Raw genomic sequence first — 13,916 nt, forward strand, 5'->3', positions numbered from 1 at the left:
ATATGTGCATTAGTGAGCTGCATGAAGTCCCCAGCCAGTAACCAAGGCTGGGCTCTTGGTGCCCTGCAGCCTCATGGTCCAGCCTCAGGCAGCTGTGGGACCTTAGGAGCAGACTTCGTTTCTGTTGCCAGCTCCCCGAGGCTCCAGTGTGTGTGCCTGATGGCTCCTGCCCTGCCTGGGTCATCCCCCTTCCTGCCTCTCTTTTTTTCTTTCCACTGGATGCAGTGGATGGGCACCTCTTGTTTACGCTCCATTCTTGACAGAGGGGCCACCACGTCCCTGCCCTGGTGCCCAATGGTCCCTTGTGCCTGTCCACCCTCCCTTGCTGGCTGGCACATCTCCATGTGGGCGGCCACTCAGTGCTCCCAGATGTTGGCTTTTGTGGCTATGTTTACCTTGGAGTGGCTGGTGCAGTGCAAGCTGCAGGCGCCTCCTTTCCCCAAGGGTGCTCTGACGGGGGAGAAGCGTGACCTGAAAGGAGGGTGCAGAATCGACACAAGGCAGGGCACTCGGGGAGCATCAAGGAGGGGACAGCTGACAATTCTAAGAAGGTTGTTGGGGTTGGCTTCCCTGGGATGAGGCATGGGATGAGACCAAAAGGGACATGGTGGTGAGGAGCCATCTTGTGCTAGGGGACAGGGTGAGGGCAGAACCACACACCAAGGCCCAGATTCCATGTCTAGAAAGGCTGGGCAGGACCTGGCCTGGCCTTACTGTCCAGCTGCTGAGTTTGGATCCATGTTCAGGGCCACATGCCAGGTTCCAGCCCCGCCCTGTCAGGCCTGTGTTCTGCCCACCAGAAGCAGCCCTGGGTTCTGTCTGTATGAGGGCAGAAAGGGCCTCTGGCCTCACTGTTCCTAACATGTCAGCCAGCCACACAGCCCCCTTCCTTGCTCCTCCTTCACTCCCAAGCCTGGTGATCAGGAGGTAGGGTTGTGGGAGCTCATTGGGACCCATATGGCTCCCCCTTAGACTGTGTGAAGTTGGGAATGCTGTCCATGAGGCTTCTGAGGAATGTCTGGGTGTCCCAGGAGTTGCTAAGGACCGTGGGATAGGACTTTCGTAGTGGAGACACCTGACTCCACCGTCAGCCTGATTGTGCCTGGTGAGGCCAGAGGAGGGCAAGCACTGGTCAGCAATCTTGAAAGAACTGGCCCCGAGCACCCAGCCAGCACTTGGCACACAGGGCATCATGATGCTGAGCCTATGTACTGGCTTAGTGTTTCTCTTGCTGGTTTTCTTATAAGTAATTGGTTTTAACTTCCACCTTACGCTTCTGAGTATGCATTAGTCACTGTTGATCTTGAAATCAGAAAAGTGCTAGTCTGACTTCCACTGTCTGACTTTGACTGCTTCTGCGTAAAAGCCTGTATCTCCCGCTGCCTTTTCCACACGGGCTCTTCATGCTCTGCACAGCCACGCCTTCTGGAAGGAGCTGCCAGCAGCTTTGGGCTCCTTCTTCTACTTCGTTGTGACCATGTGCACAGGAGAGCTGCCCTGGGGTGTGATCCCAGTGGGATACTGGCCACAGGATATGAGCCACTGTGTGGCTTATCCAGGGCCCTAAAGGGATACTCTGCTGGGCATGCTGTTCCTGGTCAACAAGCTGATTATTATTCATGATTTTGCGTAAGTCCTTTCTAGGTATATGAGAAATTCAGCTTTTGAAATTCCCATGCTCTTCATATAGCTTCCCTTTTTTGTGATGTGCACATATCTCCTCATCTCAGTCACTTGATCTTGCTGGTCTTACTTGGTCCCTTCACTGCTGGGGGTCCCTGGCCCTGTGAGAGTCCTCCAGAGTTCAGCACATGTGGCTGTTACTTGGCTCTTCCCAAAGGGCACAGGCTTTGTGAAGGAGGGTCGGGAAGCTCTTCATCACCCCTGTTGTACCTTCTACACAATACCAAATTCCCAAAACAAAGCAGGCAGTGAGAGTGGGTGGCTGGGGCTTCAGTCTTCCTGTGAAGGGCTGGGATGGGGTGGAGCTGCGGCTCTTGCCTGTACACCCACCAGGGTCAGGCAAACACCTCAGCATTGTGCAGCTGACCGTCCTGGGCTTCTGCTTGCTGTAGCTGTTGCTGGTGTGTACCTGTGGCCAGGACTGGCTCATCTCATATTTCTGTCTGGGGCTGCAGAGAAACCCCCACATCCTTGGCCCATTCTGGCAGGTGTGACCTCTGCCTCCCATGCTTGACTCTGTTGCTCTTTCCTGCTGGGGTCTGGGTTTCAGTTCTGCTCAACACAGTAGGGAGTGCTGTTTCCATCTCCTTGACGAGGAGATTCTGGCTATAGAAGGTAGAGTTCTCCATTTGGGACTACACATTGTACTGTGGGGCCATGGGACCACGTAACCTAATGCAGCAGACCATGGGGAGGTGCCCTGTGCTGGGGGGTTCATGACAGGGCTGGTCCTGTGTGGGGGCTGTGGGCGCATACCCTGTGCTGGGGAGCCATGGGAGGGATCCCCTGTGCTGGAGTCTTTGGGGTGTGTACCTTGTGCTGGGGACTGCCCTGGGGCAGGAAAGATGGTTGCTTGTCCATGTGTACCTTGGTTGTTGGGTTTCCTGCTGGCCCCTGTCCATAATGACAGGCAGGGGCCTGGTCCTCTAATCAGCAGGCATCTGCTGCTTGTGAGCTTCCCAGTCCTCAGGAGCCTTTCCTGCTCCCTGATGTTGCTCCCTGGGTGTCTACAGGTGTGGTCTGGGGCTATGCTTTGGTAGGAGGCTGGGTTGGGAGGGCCAGGGCTGGATGTCCCTGCTTATGGGTCACAGGTGCAAAAGGGCCCCTGAGCCAGTGTGTTCTGACTCAAGTTGCCCCTTCCCCCAAGGACCTGGTGAACATCGAGATGTTCCTGACGGCCAAAGAAGTAGAGGAGTCCCTGGAGAGGCGGGAAACGGCCACGTGCCTGGCCTGGTGCCATGACAACAAGTCCCGGCTCCGGAAGATGAAGGTGTGCGGGGCTCCCTGGGGCCGCCTGGGTGGGGGTGTGGTGAGGGAAGCTGCACCACCTGCCTTTAACCACACGCCTACACCTGTCAGTTCTGGTTTGTAAGGTGGGTTATTGGTGTGGGTTTTGGGGTTTGGTGGTTTTGGGCGCAACCCTGAGGAGTGGCCTCCTGTGTTGGGGTTGGGACATCGTCCTGACATGAGGTTCAGGAGGAGTGGGATGTGGAACTCCGTTGCATATGCAGCATGTTAGTGGCCGCCTTGCTTGGGCGTCTGGGCAGGCCCGTGAGCTCCTGGTGCTCATAGATGCAGAGAGCAAGTTCCCTGGCAGGCTGCAGAGCTCGGGCTGTGATCATATACTGAATACACACTTGGTAGATATAGACTACAGAGGCTGCAAAGCGTAAACTGCAGAATTTGAACCCAGCTCACTAAAAGATGCTGTTGTCGTAGGGCTTGCAGAAATGTTTTTAACTTTTATTAACAGCCCCCACCTCTGGCAGAAAAACTGTTTGTTTTCTGTTTTCTAAACTGAGTGCTTCTTTAACCCCACCTGGTTGAGCTTGTCGGGGTGCATGTAGTCACCAGCCGAGAGTGACACTGTCTGCCACTCAGGGCCGCCAAAGTGAGCACGAGGCGAAGACGGGACGAAAGAGTAGAGCCACCAATGGCTCCCCTAAAGAGAGTGAGGATCTTGGTATGGAAACCCTAAAAGGAAAGCCAGACTTGGTATGTAACACTGTGCACCCTATTCAGCTCCACCCCACTCCCCAGACAGCTCTGCTCAGGGCCCTGCCTACCTGAAAGTTGCTGGTTACTTCTGCAAGCCCTGGCACCTGCCAGTCGGCACTGAGAGCATGGCTCTGAGGCTTGTGTGGTCTCCATCCAGCTGTGGGTGGATGTTGCTGTAGGCAGGGTCTGAGAAGTGAGGGGCGCTGCAGGTAGGCTGTCTGGGCAAGAGAGCATGATTCAGTGTCTAGGAGTCTAAGAGGGAACACTGGCCTAGCGCTGACCAGGAGTATGTGGGCAGGCACTGCTGCCCCACTGTGAATGCCTGCTAAACAGAGGATGCCCTCCACTTGCACAGGGAGGGGAGGCAAGCAAGGGAGGAACCTCGTCAGAGGCAGGAGAGTCTAGGTGGGTATGAACCTGGAGACCCAGTTCCACCGAGTTGGAAAGTAACTTTAAATGAGAGGGTGCCAAGTTCGCATCTGTTGAACTAACTTGGACATCCAGACTGCAAGGGACACTGAGGAGCAGAGCATGCTCTGCAGGGCACCCCAGGTCAAGAGAGGCACATGGAAAGGCTGCACGGAGGCCCTAGGCCTGGTGTAGTGTGCACACGGGGCAGTGTTCACACCCGTGTGGCTCCATGGGCTCGTATTGTGCGTGCAGGTCTGGAGACCTTTTTGCTACTGCACGTTTGCACTACCCTGCTAGTAGACTATTTGAAAGTGATCGGGTAGATCAAAGAGCGGTTCTAAATAGGAAAGACAAATTTAAAAGTGTACCTTTTGCAAAGCAGTTACCTGGAGTTTTACCCAAAAAACTGCTTTTGTAAGAGGTCTACAAAGTGACTTATTTTTTTTAGTCAGAGCCTGCTGATGGCCACCTACTGCAGAATCAGTGGTCATTGAGTAGCCCAGGGAGGCAGGAAGGACCCAGGGAAGGTGGAGCCTCTGTAGGGACCCAGAGTCTAACATTGCAAAAGAGCAGAACGCCCACGGCGCCCTGTGGTGAGCTGCCTTTGTCTAGTGGGTCTGTACCGAACCTGCCACTCTCTGCAGAGCTTGCTCCCTTTTGGGAATCAGGGCAGCTTCTGCCTCCAGCCTGGCTGCTCCTCAGTCTGGGTGCAGGGGGAGGAGAGAGGGATGGGGGCAGCCGACCATCTTTGTCCCGCGTCACCTTCTATTCAGAGCTGGTGCAGCTGCTCCTGTATGGTCATGGTGTGTCGCAGTGGCGTCCTGGCAGGGGTCGAACATGCTCTGCAGGTTCAGGCTGGCCCTTGGGACACAGGTGCAGGCTGAGGAGGCCTAGTGGGGAAGTTCATGACATAGAGGAACTCTGGGCCCCAGGTCCAGATGCTTGCCACGTGGAGCTTCTGTCCATGCCATCACGTACTTTGGATGCTGTGGGATCAACGTCCCCTGTGGGTGAGGAGCCCCAGGCACACACACTGACAGTCTCAGGTTCAAGCTACTACTGTTTGTGTAGAAAGATCCACCTATTCCCGAGTTTGCAGAATTTACTTATGCCTGCTGGCCCTACCCCCAGGCACAAGATTTCCAGCTGAAATAGGATTGATATGGCTGGTTTCAAAGCAGCTTTGAGTTTCCATGGTGGCTGTCCCCACTGTGGACTTTGTACCATCCCCCAGTCACTGTGGTGCCTCTAGGCAGACACTTTCGGACCTCACCCCCAACCTCCTTCCCCAACCCTTCCCACCTCTGGGCACAGCACCAACCCAGACCTCTCTCATGGCCTCAGCAAATCCTGGGGCTTCTGCCCTTTGCAGGAACCACCCTTCCACCATCTCCACCTGACCCTGGCTGATGTGGGCGGTAAGGTCATAGCAGGAGCCTCGGCTTCTGCAGGTATGGCACCTCCTGTTCCAGGCGGGACCTTTGCGCTGGCTCACACTTCTTGCTTGGTACACTTTCCTGCATCTGGCCCTGCACCTGTGCATCTTTGCTCAGGTGTTCCTTGGCAGCCCCTACGAGGTTATACCTTGTAGCCCATCCAGCACCCACTTGTTCTCTCATTGTCTCCTCCTGCCTAGTGTCAGAGCCTCTTGACATTGGCTTGTCTGAATTTTTCCAGAATAGCCTTTGGCACAGACTGGAAGTGCACTGAGTCTCAGGCTTGGGGGCAATACGAGAAGATACTGCATGGGGGGAAGAAGGCTTGGGGGTACTCGAGTGCACAAGGTCATTGAGGACACATGGGAATCAGAAAACTCCTCTGCCCTTTGTGGAATGGACAGGTTCCGTGTGGGGCTGCAAGCCTTTCCCCCACACCCAGTGAGCTGGTAATGACTCCTGGCTGCTGCCCACCTTCGTGACAGCTTTTCATGTGAGTCCATTGGGCAACTTGGTCCACATTCACTGCTCCTGCCCACCCGGCACCCCCATGCCAGGCTCCTGGGTGCCTCTTGGTGCCATGGACCCCCCAGGGGAAACATGGCTCCACTCCCACTGAGGCTATATTGGGTGGCCCAGGCTCATGGGCTTGCAGTGCTGTGTGGACCCTGCTGGGAAGTGTCTGTCACAGGGTGAATGAAGCAGCCTCTTTGGCTGCAGCCCTGCCTCTCGGGCCAGTTGGAGGGCCTGCTGGGGACGGGATGCCTGAGCACTGTCCCCAGATGCCTGGCGCTGCGCTGGCACCGGCACCGGCACCGGCACTCCGCTGTCTTAACTTAGTGTCTCTTCTTTGCCCTCAGAGCTGCCTGGAGTTCAGCCTCAGGATCCAGGAGTTCATCGAGCTCGTTCGGCAGAACAAGCGCCTAGATGCTGTAAGGTAGGACTTCAGGCTGCTCCCAGCTTCTCATGTGAGGGCTGCCATGTCCCCTTGCCCCATCCTCAGTCTGGGTGCTAGAGGAGGATGCATGGTGACAGTGGGTCTTGTAGTGTGGTGGCCTGTCGTGTCATGACCATCTACGTGAACCTGTGGTCAGGGCTCTGGGCTCCTATCTTCCCACTTGGAAAGTGCCACCAGCTGCTGGCAGCAGGAATGCCCTGTCAGGATTGGGCCTCCATCAGTTGAAAGTTCATTAGTCTGGGTTGTTCCATACATGGCCATCTGCGAGATGACTGGCAGCAAGAAGAGCACCTTAGGGCTTTCTGTGGGCACAGCTGGGCTTCTTTGTCCCATCTTTGGCTCAAAGACTAAGGGAACCTTGGCTGACTACCTACACAGCCTCACCTGGCAGTCAGGGATGAGGATGGTGTTTTTGCTTATCCTTGGTCAGACGCGAGTGCCCACAGAGAGGTGGCTGAGTGCCAGTTCCCCTTCCTTGCCCCAGACCCGCTCGTCTTCTGTCAGCAGCCTCATGATGTCCTCCTGGCGTCTGACCTGGGTGCTGTTGGCTAGTGTGTGCTGTGCTGGGGGCAAAGGCAGTGGCTGGTCCTTAGTCACCAGGCTTTTCTCACTCTAGCTTTGCTGAGGCTCCTGCCCACTTAAGCCTGGATCTCTGAGCCGGGACGGCAGCACATGGGTGGAGCAGCTGAGCTAGGGCCTGCAGCAAGAGGAGCTGCCGCTGAGCCTGTGCTAAGGAGCACCTGACACACATCTGACTAGCAGGAGAGTTGCCAGGTGTAGGTATAGCAGGAAACCCCTGCCTGTGATAGCTGAGGATTGGTGGTGGCCGGTGTCCACCTTGAGTCCTATGGGTGGGTGGCAGTGAGCCATCCCCAGGGCCTCATTGGGCAAGAACAGAACAGGTGTCGTAGGTCCCATAGAGGGCAGGCTGCCTTGAATCCACATGCCAGTCTCGCTGGCTCCCAGTGTCCATGCCGGGTAGCTGGTGGTAGGACGGGAGAGCCTGGTCTTTATTCCTATTCTGTCCACCGCCAGGCCCACTGAAGGGGAGCCCAGCCACAGCGGTGGGCCTGGGAGTGGTGCTGTATCCCCTCTGCATCCATAGCCCTTGTGCAGTTGGGCCCGCTGGCCTGCTGCTCTGAGGTACTCATATGGTCTGGGGGCAGTGATGGGGCCAGCTGTGGGGGCAGTCCACACGCTCACCCATCCTGCCCCTTTTGGCCCTCATGACCATAGGATGGCATCTGCCCAGCCTGGCCTGCTTCCCTCTTAGGGCCTCAGCCACCACATCAGCCCTGGAGTCAGAACCAGGCTCTCTGTGCTCTCATCACGTACCACTGAGGGTCCTTGAAGAGCATGGCCTGGACTGGGCACCCCTCAGGATCAGGCAGGTGGCAGTGGGGTGGGAGAAGCTCTTAAAGCCTCATGACTTCTGGGGGCAGGGCCCTATCTGCAACAGGCAGGTGGATCCCACTCCTAGGCAGTGCAGGTGCATAGGCAGCGGATGTGGCCCTGGAGTGTAGGTCCTGCTGCAGGGGAATGGGCATCGGCTGTCCTGAGCTCCTGCTCTGTGCCTGGCTGAGGGCAAGCACCTGATGGGTGACCACCAGGCAGCTATGGCCTGAGAGTGTCCTCCATGGACACCTGGGATGTCAGCTGTGTGAGCAGGTAAAGAAAGCTCTCTTTAGGAGTGATACTGCAGGAGCCTTTGTGGGTAGGAGGGCAGGCAAGTGTGCCAGGTAGGGCTGAGAGGGAAGAGAAGGGAGCCTCAGGGCTGGCTTTTCAGAAGGTCTGGCCAGGGTGGTTGGAGGTGGCAGACAGGTACCAACAGGACCTGGGCAGGGTGAGGGTAGATGGGTTTGGCTGAACTTGGAGGGACAGGGTATGAAGCTGAGACTGGATGCATAGGAATGTGAAGCCGGGGCATGTCTTGCTGAGGATCCGAACTGGGCCCTAGTACTGGGCAAGGTGAAGAACTGCGTTCTTCATGCCGTCCTGCAAGCCTAGCCCTGGATGAGGGTGTGGCGAGCAGGGGAAGGTCGGGGTCCTGTCATCTGGCCTATTGCCTGTGAATCTGGGGGCGCCTGCTGGACCAGGCCATGGACCTCTCTGGCTGCTGCCTTGGGCATTGCTAAATGTGGAAGCATGAGCTTCTGGTGGCTAACTTCTAACATTCTTAATTTTTTGTTTTTGTTGAGACAGGGCCTCGCTATGGTGCCTAGGCTGTCCTTGAACTCCTGGGCTCAAGCGATCCTCCAGTCTCAGCCTCCCGAGTAACTGAGAAAACAGGCATGTGCCACTGTACCAAGCAACGTTTTTTATTTTTGGTAAATGAGTAAGCCACATGCATGACCCAGGTGTCTGAGTAACTTGATGAAGGTGGGACTGTGCTGTGTCCACTAAGCCCCCAGGCCTTAAACCTGGCCAGGCCAAGTCAGGTGTTAGTCTTCTGGCTATGTTTGTGTATATGCATCTTTAAAGAGAAATGTGGTGTTGTGTCTTAAGCGGTCTACACTGTGTCTCACACTGGTGGGTTCATTAAGGAGAGTTGGCTCTGTGGTCCTGGAGGTAGGTGTCAGACCTGCCTGTGCACAGCTCTGGGGCCTGGCTGCCTACCAGCCCTCAGTTGTCCTGGAGGGGTGCTGGTCTCGCCACTCTTACCACAGGGTGGACAGCCATGTGGATTCCCATGGGTGTGTCCTGAGCCTGGATTCCTCTGCTCCTCTTGGCTACACTCTCCACACCTAGTGTCCTCTTCTGCCCCTTGGTGCTTCAGCCTCATGGCCACCTTGCTATTCCTCTGGGACTACTTGGCCACCTCCTGTGCCATCTCCAGTCTCCATGTAGAGCCACTCCCCTCTGCAGCTGTCCTGAGTAGGATCTCCCTACCTCCTACCCCCTTCTCAGCCTCCACCCCTTCACACCTTGTTTCTGACAGTACAGGGCTTGGGGACTTGGGGGCATGGGTTGTACTCTCACTGGTCCCTGGGACCACGGGGCTGGTTCCAGGGGAAGAGGACCTGTGAGTGCCGAGGATTCAGTGGTAGACCAAGGGCATGTGTGAGTGTGGGTCCCCTGGACAGCTATAGGGACAGTGAGCACCAGCGGCCTCCACCCTGTGGGAGTTCTTGGGAAGGTTTGTGCACACATGGGCAGAGGGCCTTTGGGGTGAGCAGCTACCCTTGGGTAGCTCAGAGGGGAGTGGCTGGTCCTCCAGCTGTATAACCCTTGAAGGTTAGGCCAGGAGCCCACTGTGTATGTCACTCATGAAGGACCATGGCTGTGTTTGCTTGCACACTTGGGTGGAGAGGCTGGGCTGTGTAGAGCAGGGAGAGTTATGCCAGGAGGCAAGATAGCCTCCCAGCCCTGGGGTGGGCATCCAACGCAGTTAGAGTTGTTTTGGAGGGCTTGGGGCAGCGCTTTTCCAACCCTGGTGAGCCCAGCTTCTGCTTTGCCTGTCCCCCAACAGGCCCTGCCCACCAGAACCTCCAGGGCCAAGGACCGACTCCCTGTGTGCCTTGACCCTGGCATGAGCACTGTGAGTGTGGGCCCTTAAGGATGAAAGTGCACACTGAAATATGCCAAAACATTGTTTTTTAGACATGCAAGAAAGCACTTCAGTCAGGCTGAAGGGAGCCAGCTGGATGAGGTCCGCCAGGTCATGGGCATGCTGGCCTTCCCGCCAGACACACACATCTCCCCTTACAAGGTAATGTCCATTCTCCTATTCTCTGGGTTCCTGTGGGCCTCCGGGGTCAGGGCATCCACATAGGGTGGGTTAGCTGCTGTTCCAGCTCTTGAGGGCCTGTCTGCCAGGTGGTCTGCTGTTGCCCCTCCTGATACAGGATTTGAATGGGAGGTTTTAGGAGCACTTCAGCCTGGCAGATTTGGCCCTGGACCCCCCACCCCCACCCCTTCCCTGCCACTTCTCTTCCATCTCTTCCTGCAGTCCCATGGATGATGCCAGCTTGAGTGGTGTCCTGTGCTTCCTCTGTGGTGTCATGGCCTCTGGGTCTCCAGGTCATGGTGGGCCTGGTGTGGTCTCCCTATCACACCTCCTGGTCCTTCTCCTCTGCCCCAGGTTTGCTGGCAGACCTGCTCACCAGCCCTCTGACAAAGGCTCCTGCTCCCTGTCCTCGTGGTTTCAGTGGGGCCTGGGAGCGGGGGATGTGGTCATGTGCCGACTCCCGCCCCACCCAGGGAGCCTGCTGCTTTCTGGCCTGCTCAGCTGCATGTTGTAGGAATCAGTGGGACACCTTGCTGGCATTAAGTTTCAGTTTCCAGAAAATGACATCAAGTATAGCTCCTTGCTTGTGGATTTTGCAAAATTTGTAAACCTCGATTTGGTCTCTGTTGTAGCCAGTATGTTTGTCCTGCAGGCCCCAGACAGGTGGCATTGCTGTGCCCGAGTGGACCAGCGTAGCTCCTTCTGGGAGGCTGCTGACCTCTTTGTGTCCACGAGGTGGTGAGGTGCTAGGTACTTTCTATGAGATGCCATCTGGTGCTGAGCCCAGAGAGCTCACGTTTCAAGTCCGCATCTTGGGTTTCTCTCACATGGAGAAGTGGGAGAGGGCTGACCCTCTGTGGGTCAGTGTCTGACTTGGCATATGGTTTGCCTATCTCTTCTCCCTTAGGTGGTCTTGCTGTCCGGGCACAGGGGAAGCAGGTCCTGCTGTCCCACCACCTTGAAAACAGGGTTGAACCCCTCCCCTTTAGTGCATACCTGTTAGTGCCCGTCAGAGGAATTTTGCAACATGAGAGAGCAAGACCAGGATCACATGGGAAACCCTTGGCTGGGACAAACTGGCAGTTTAGGGTGCCGTGAACTTCATGGGAGAGCTGAGAACGCTGTGTGTTGGATGCTGTGAGGAAAGGAGCAAAGGGCAGATCAGTCGCTAGACAGGGAGCAAGGCCTCACCTCAGGCAGCAAGCTGCAGGCCTCATCCCGGGGGTCATGCAGTACCTGAAAGAAGGAAGCCTTGCTTAGAAAAGGGCACTGGCCATGAGGCCAGAGGCACAGGTCCTGGGAAGAAGGGCCAGGAGCCATCGTTTCCCAACAAGAACCTTATGGGCTGTTGTTAGAGTTTACGGGGTCCTGCAGTTGGGTGTTAAGCCAGGATCACAGGCACATTAGGTGCTAGTCTCTGCTTAGGAGGGCCATGACTCCTGGCCCCCCCACTGTCCACTGTGGTTAGCTGTCCCTGCTGGGTCTCTTGGGAGGGTCCCAACACTTCCACCTCGTCTCTTCCAGGACCTTCTGGATCCTGCCCGGTGGCGGATGCTGATCCAGCAGTTCCGATATGACAACTACCGTCTGCACCAGCTGGGAAACAACTCAGTGTTCACCCTAACCCTGCAAGCTGGCCTGTCGGCCATTAAGACACCGTATCCTCCCTGTGCTCCTGCTTAGCTGGCTCCTATCCCTGGTTGCATTCTAGCAGGCTGCGCTGTCCCAGAGCTGTGTGTCATGCTCTTGACACTCCTGGGTGGTAGTCGAGAGGGACTCTCTGTACTCAGCCTTGGCCCTGCTAGCACACCTGATGTGGCTCCCAGTCCTCAGAAGAGTCGGTCTGGGCCTGGCCATCCCGGCCCAGGGTCTGGCTTCACTTCTCAGGTTAGCTCAGAGTGGCTGTCCCTGAGGCAGGAAGGCAGCCTCCCCTCTCCAGAGGGCAGAGGCTCTCTGAGCTTCCTCACCTGGATTTGGCAGATCCTGTGCTCCTACCCTTCACGTGACTGGCCCCATCCTGCATGATTGACCCTGTCTAGCATGTGACACTATTCCTAAATGTGACCGATCTGTCCCTTGCATGACTGACCTGTCCATTGTGTAACTGGTTCTGTTCCTCCTGTGACTCTATCCCTCCTGTGACTGACTGACTGGTACCACTGCTGGTGCCTGGCTGAGCTGTGCTGAGACAGAACCCAGGCCTCACCCTGACTGCCTCTGCTGAGCACGGAGAACAGGAGTGTGTTTGCTCATTGTCTTCTCTGAGGTTCCCTGAGAAGGTCACTGTCCTAGGGCTCTTGCCTCTCCTGCCTGTGAGGCGGGGGCTGGACGAGGGCTGGGGACGATGGAGCCAGTGTGGTCTTGCTGCAGGAGAGGCCTGGGGGAGGCGCACTGGTTTCCAATCTCAGGCCAGGCCTCTCCTCTACGTGGCTGCTTTGCCCTCATTTGTTCCCTGTGTGGTGACTGACTGGCCAGGCAAGTGCCCTGAGCTCAGAGCAGTGAGGGCCAGGGGTACCTTCTCACTGCTTGAGCCAGTGTCACCCAGCCCTTCCTTAACACCGTGCACAGGCAGTGCTACAAGGAGGATGGCAGCTCGAAGAGCCCCGACTGCCCCGTGTGCAGCCGGTCCCTCAACAAGCTGGCGCAGCCCCTGCCCATGGCACACTGCGCCAACTCACGCCTGGTCTGCAAAATCTCTGGCGATGTCATGAACGAGAACAACCCACCTATGATGCTGCCCAATGGCTACGTCTACGGCTACAATGTGAGCTGTGGGGCAGGGCGTTGGGCTAGGCTGGGCTGGGCTGGGCTGTGCTGGGCTGGGCTGTGCTGTGCTGTGCTGTGCTGTGCAGGCTGCCTATTGAGCTGCTGGAATTCCCTGGCAGTGTCAGTATGTCTCAGGAGATGATGCTGCAGGCTGAGCTGCATGCTCTGATGGTGTGCTGTGTGGGTTTTTAGTGGAAACCTAATTTATAGTGCATCTTCTTAATTTGTTCCTGATCTTATTTTTCAGTCTCTGCTTTCTATCCGTCAAGATGATAAAGTTGTTTGCCCAAGAACCAAAGAAGTCTTCCACTTCTCACAAGCCGAGAAAGTATACATCATGTAGGCCCTGTGTCGCCAGGTGCACGCTTCGGCTGGGGCTGTGTGGGCAGGGCATGCCCTCCCCATCCCTGGCCCTAGCCTGCCACCGCATTTCTGTTTCTTGCGACCAAAGATCAGTGAGCAACGATAAATACTCTTAGGAAGTGAGGAAGTGAGATTTAATGAGTTCGTACTTGAAAACAGCGTTTGATGGGTAGGATTTTGTAACGTAAGTCGACTATTTGATGCTTCTGCAAAGTACTTGCACCTCTCAAAGGAAACTCTACAGCCTGACCTCAACCCCGAAGAGCTTTAGGACAGCTCACAGGTAGGAATCCTCTCCCGAGTTTCTCAGCTTCCTCTTTTTGCTGAAGAGTCCTGGGGAGCGTAAGGAACAGGCTGGTCCTTCAACACATGTTAGCCATGGCCTGGGTGAGGTGCTGGCATGTGGGCGGCCTGCGGTGACTTGCCATGTGGTGCACGAGGGCCCTTCCTGATGTCACTGGAGCTGCCACCAGAGCACCCTGCAGGCCCTGGGGCCACGTCCTGTGTGCGAGCTTGGGCTCAGCCCCGGTCCTCCGTGCACCGCCTTACTTCCTGCTTCGAGAATGTATTCACG

The 13,916-nt window shown here is 56.3% G+C and overlaps 1 protein-coding gene across 6 annotated transcripts in view; it reads left to right on the forward strand.

Moving 5' to 3' along the window:
• MAEA (macrophage erythroblast attacher, E3 ubiquitin ligase) overlaps nt 1–13,900 on the forward strand; it is a 37,105-nt gene extending 23,205 nt beyond the window's left edge. For 4 of the 6 annotated variants that reach the window (XM_081304193.1, XM_081304189.1, XM_081304191.1 and 1 more), the window contains 7 exons: nt 2,831–2,953; nt 3,565–3,678; nt 6,389–6,465; nt 10,087–10,195; nt 11,738–11,871; nt 12,782–12,977; nt 13,227–13,900. In XM_081304193.1, the coding sequence (XP_081160319.1) occupies nt 2,831–2,953; nt 3,565–3,678; nt 6,389–6,465; nt 10,087–10,195; nt 11,738–11,871; nt 12,782–12,977; nt 13,227–13,322 (849 nt within the window). In that variant the 3' untranslated portion in view covers nt 13,323–13,900. The remainder of the gene's footprint in view (nt 1–2,830; nt 2,954–3,564; nt 3,679–6,388; nt 6,466–10,086; nt 10,196–11,737; nt 11,872–12,781; nt 12,978–13,226) is intronic. The other 2 variants (XM_081304190.1, XM_081304194.1) reach the window with 1 other exon arrangement.
• Nucleotides 13,901–13,916: the final 16 nt, after the last annotated feature.

Source organism: Spermophilus citellus, assembly GCF_964194105.1.
Source record: "Spermophilus citellus genome assembly, chromosome: 8".
NCBI classification, from domain to species: domain Eukaryota; kingdom Metazoa; phylum Chordata; class Mammalia; order Rodentia; family Sciuridae; genus Spermophilus; species Spermophilus citellus.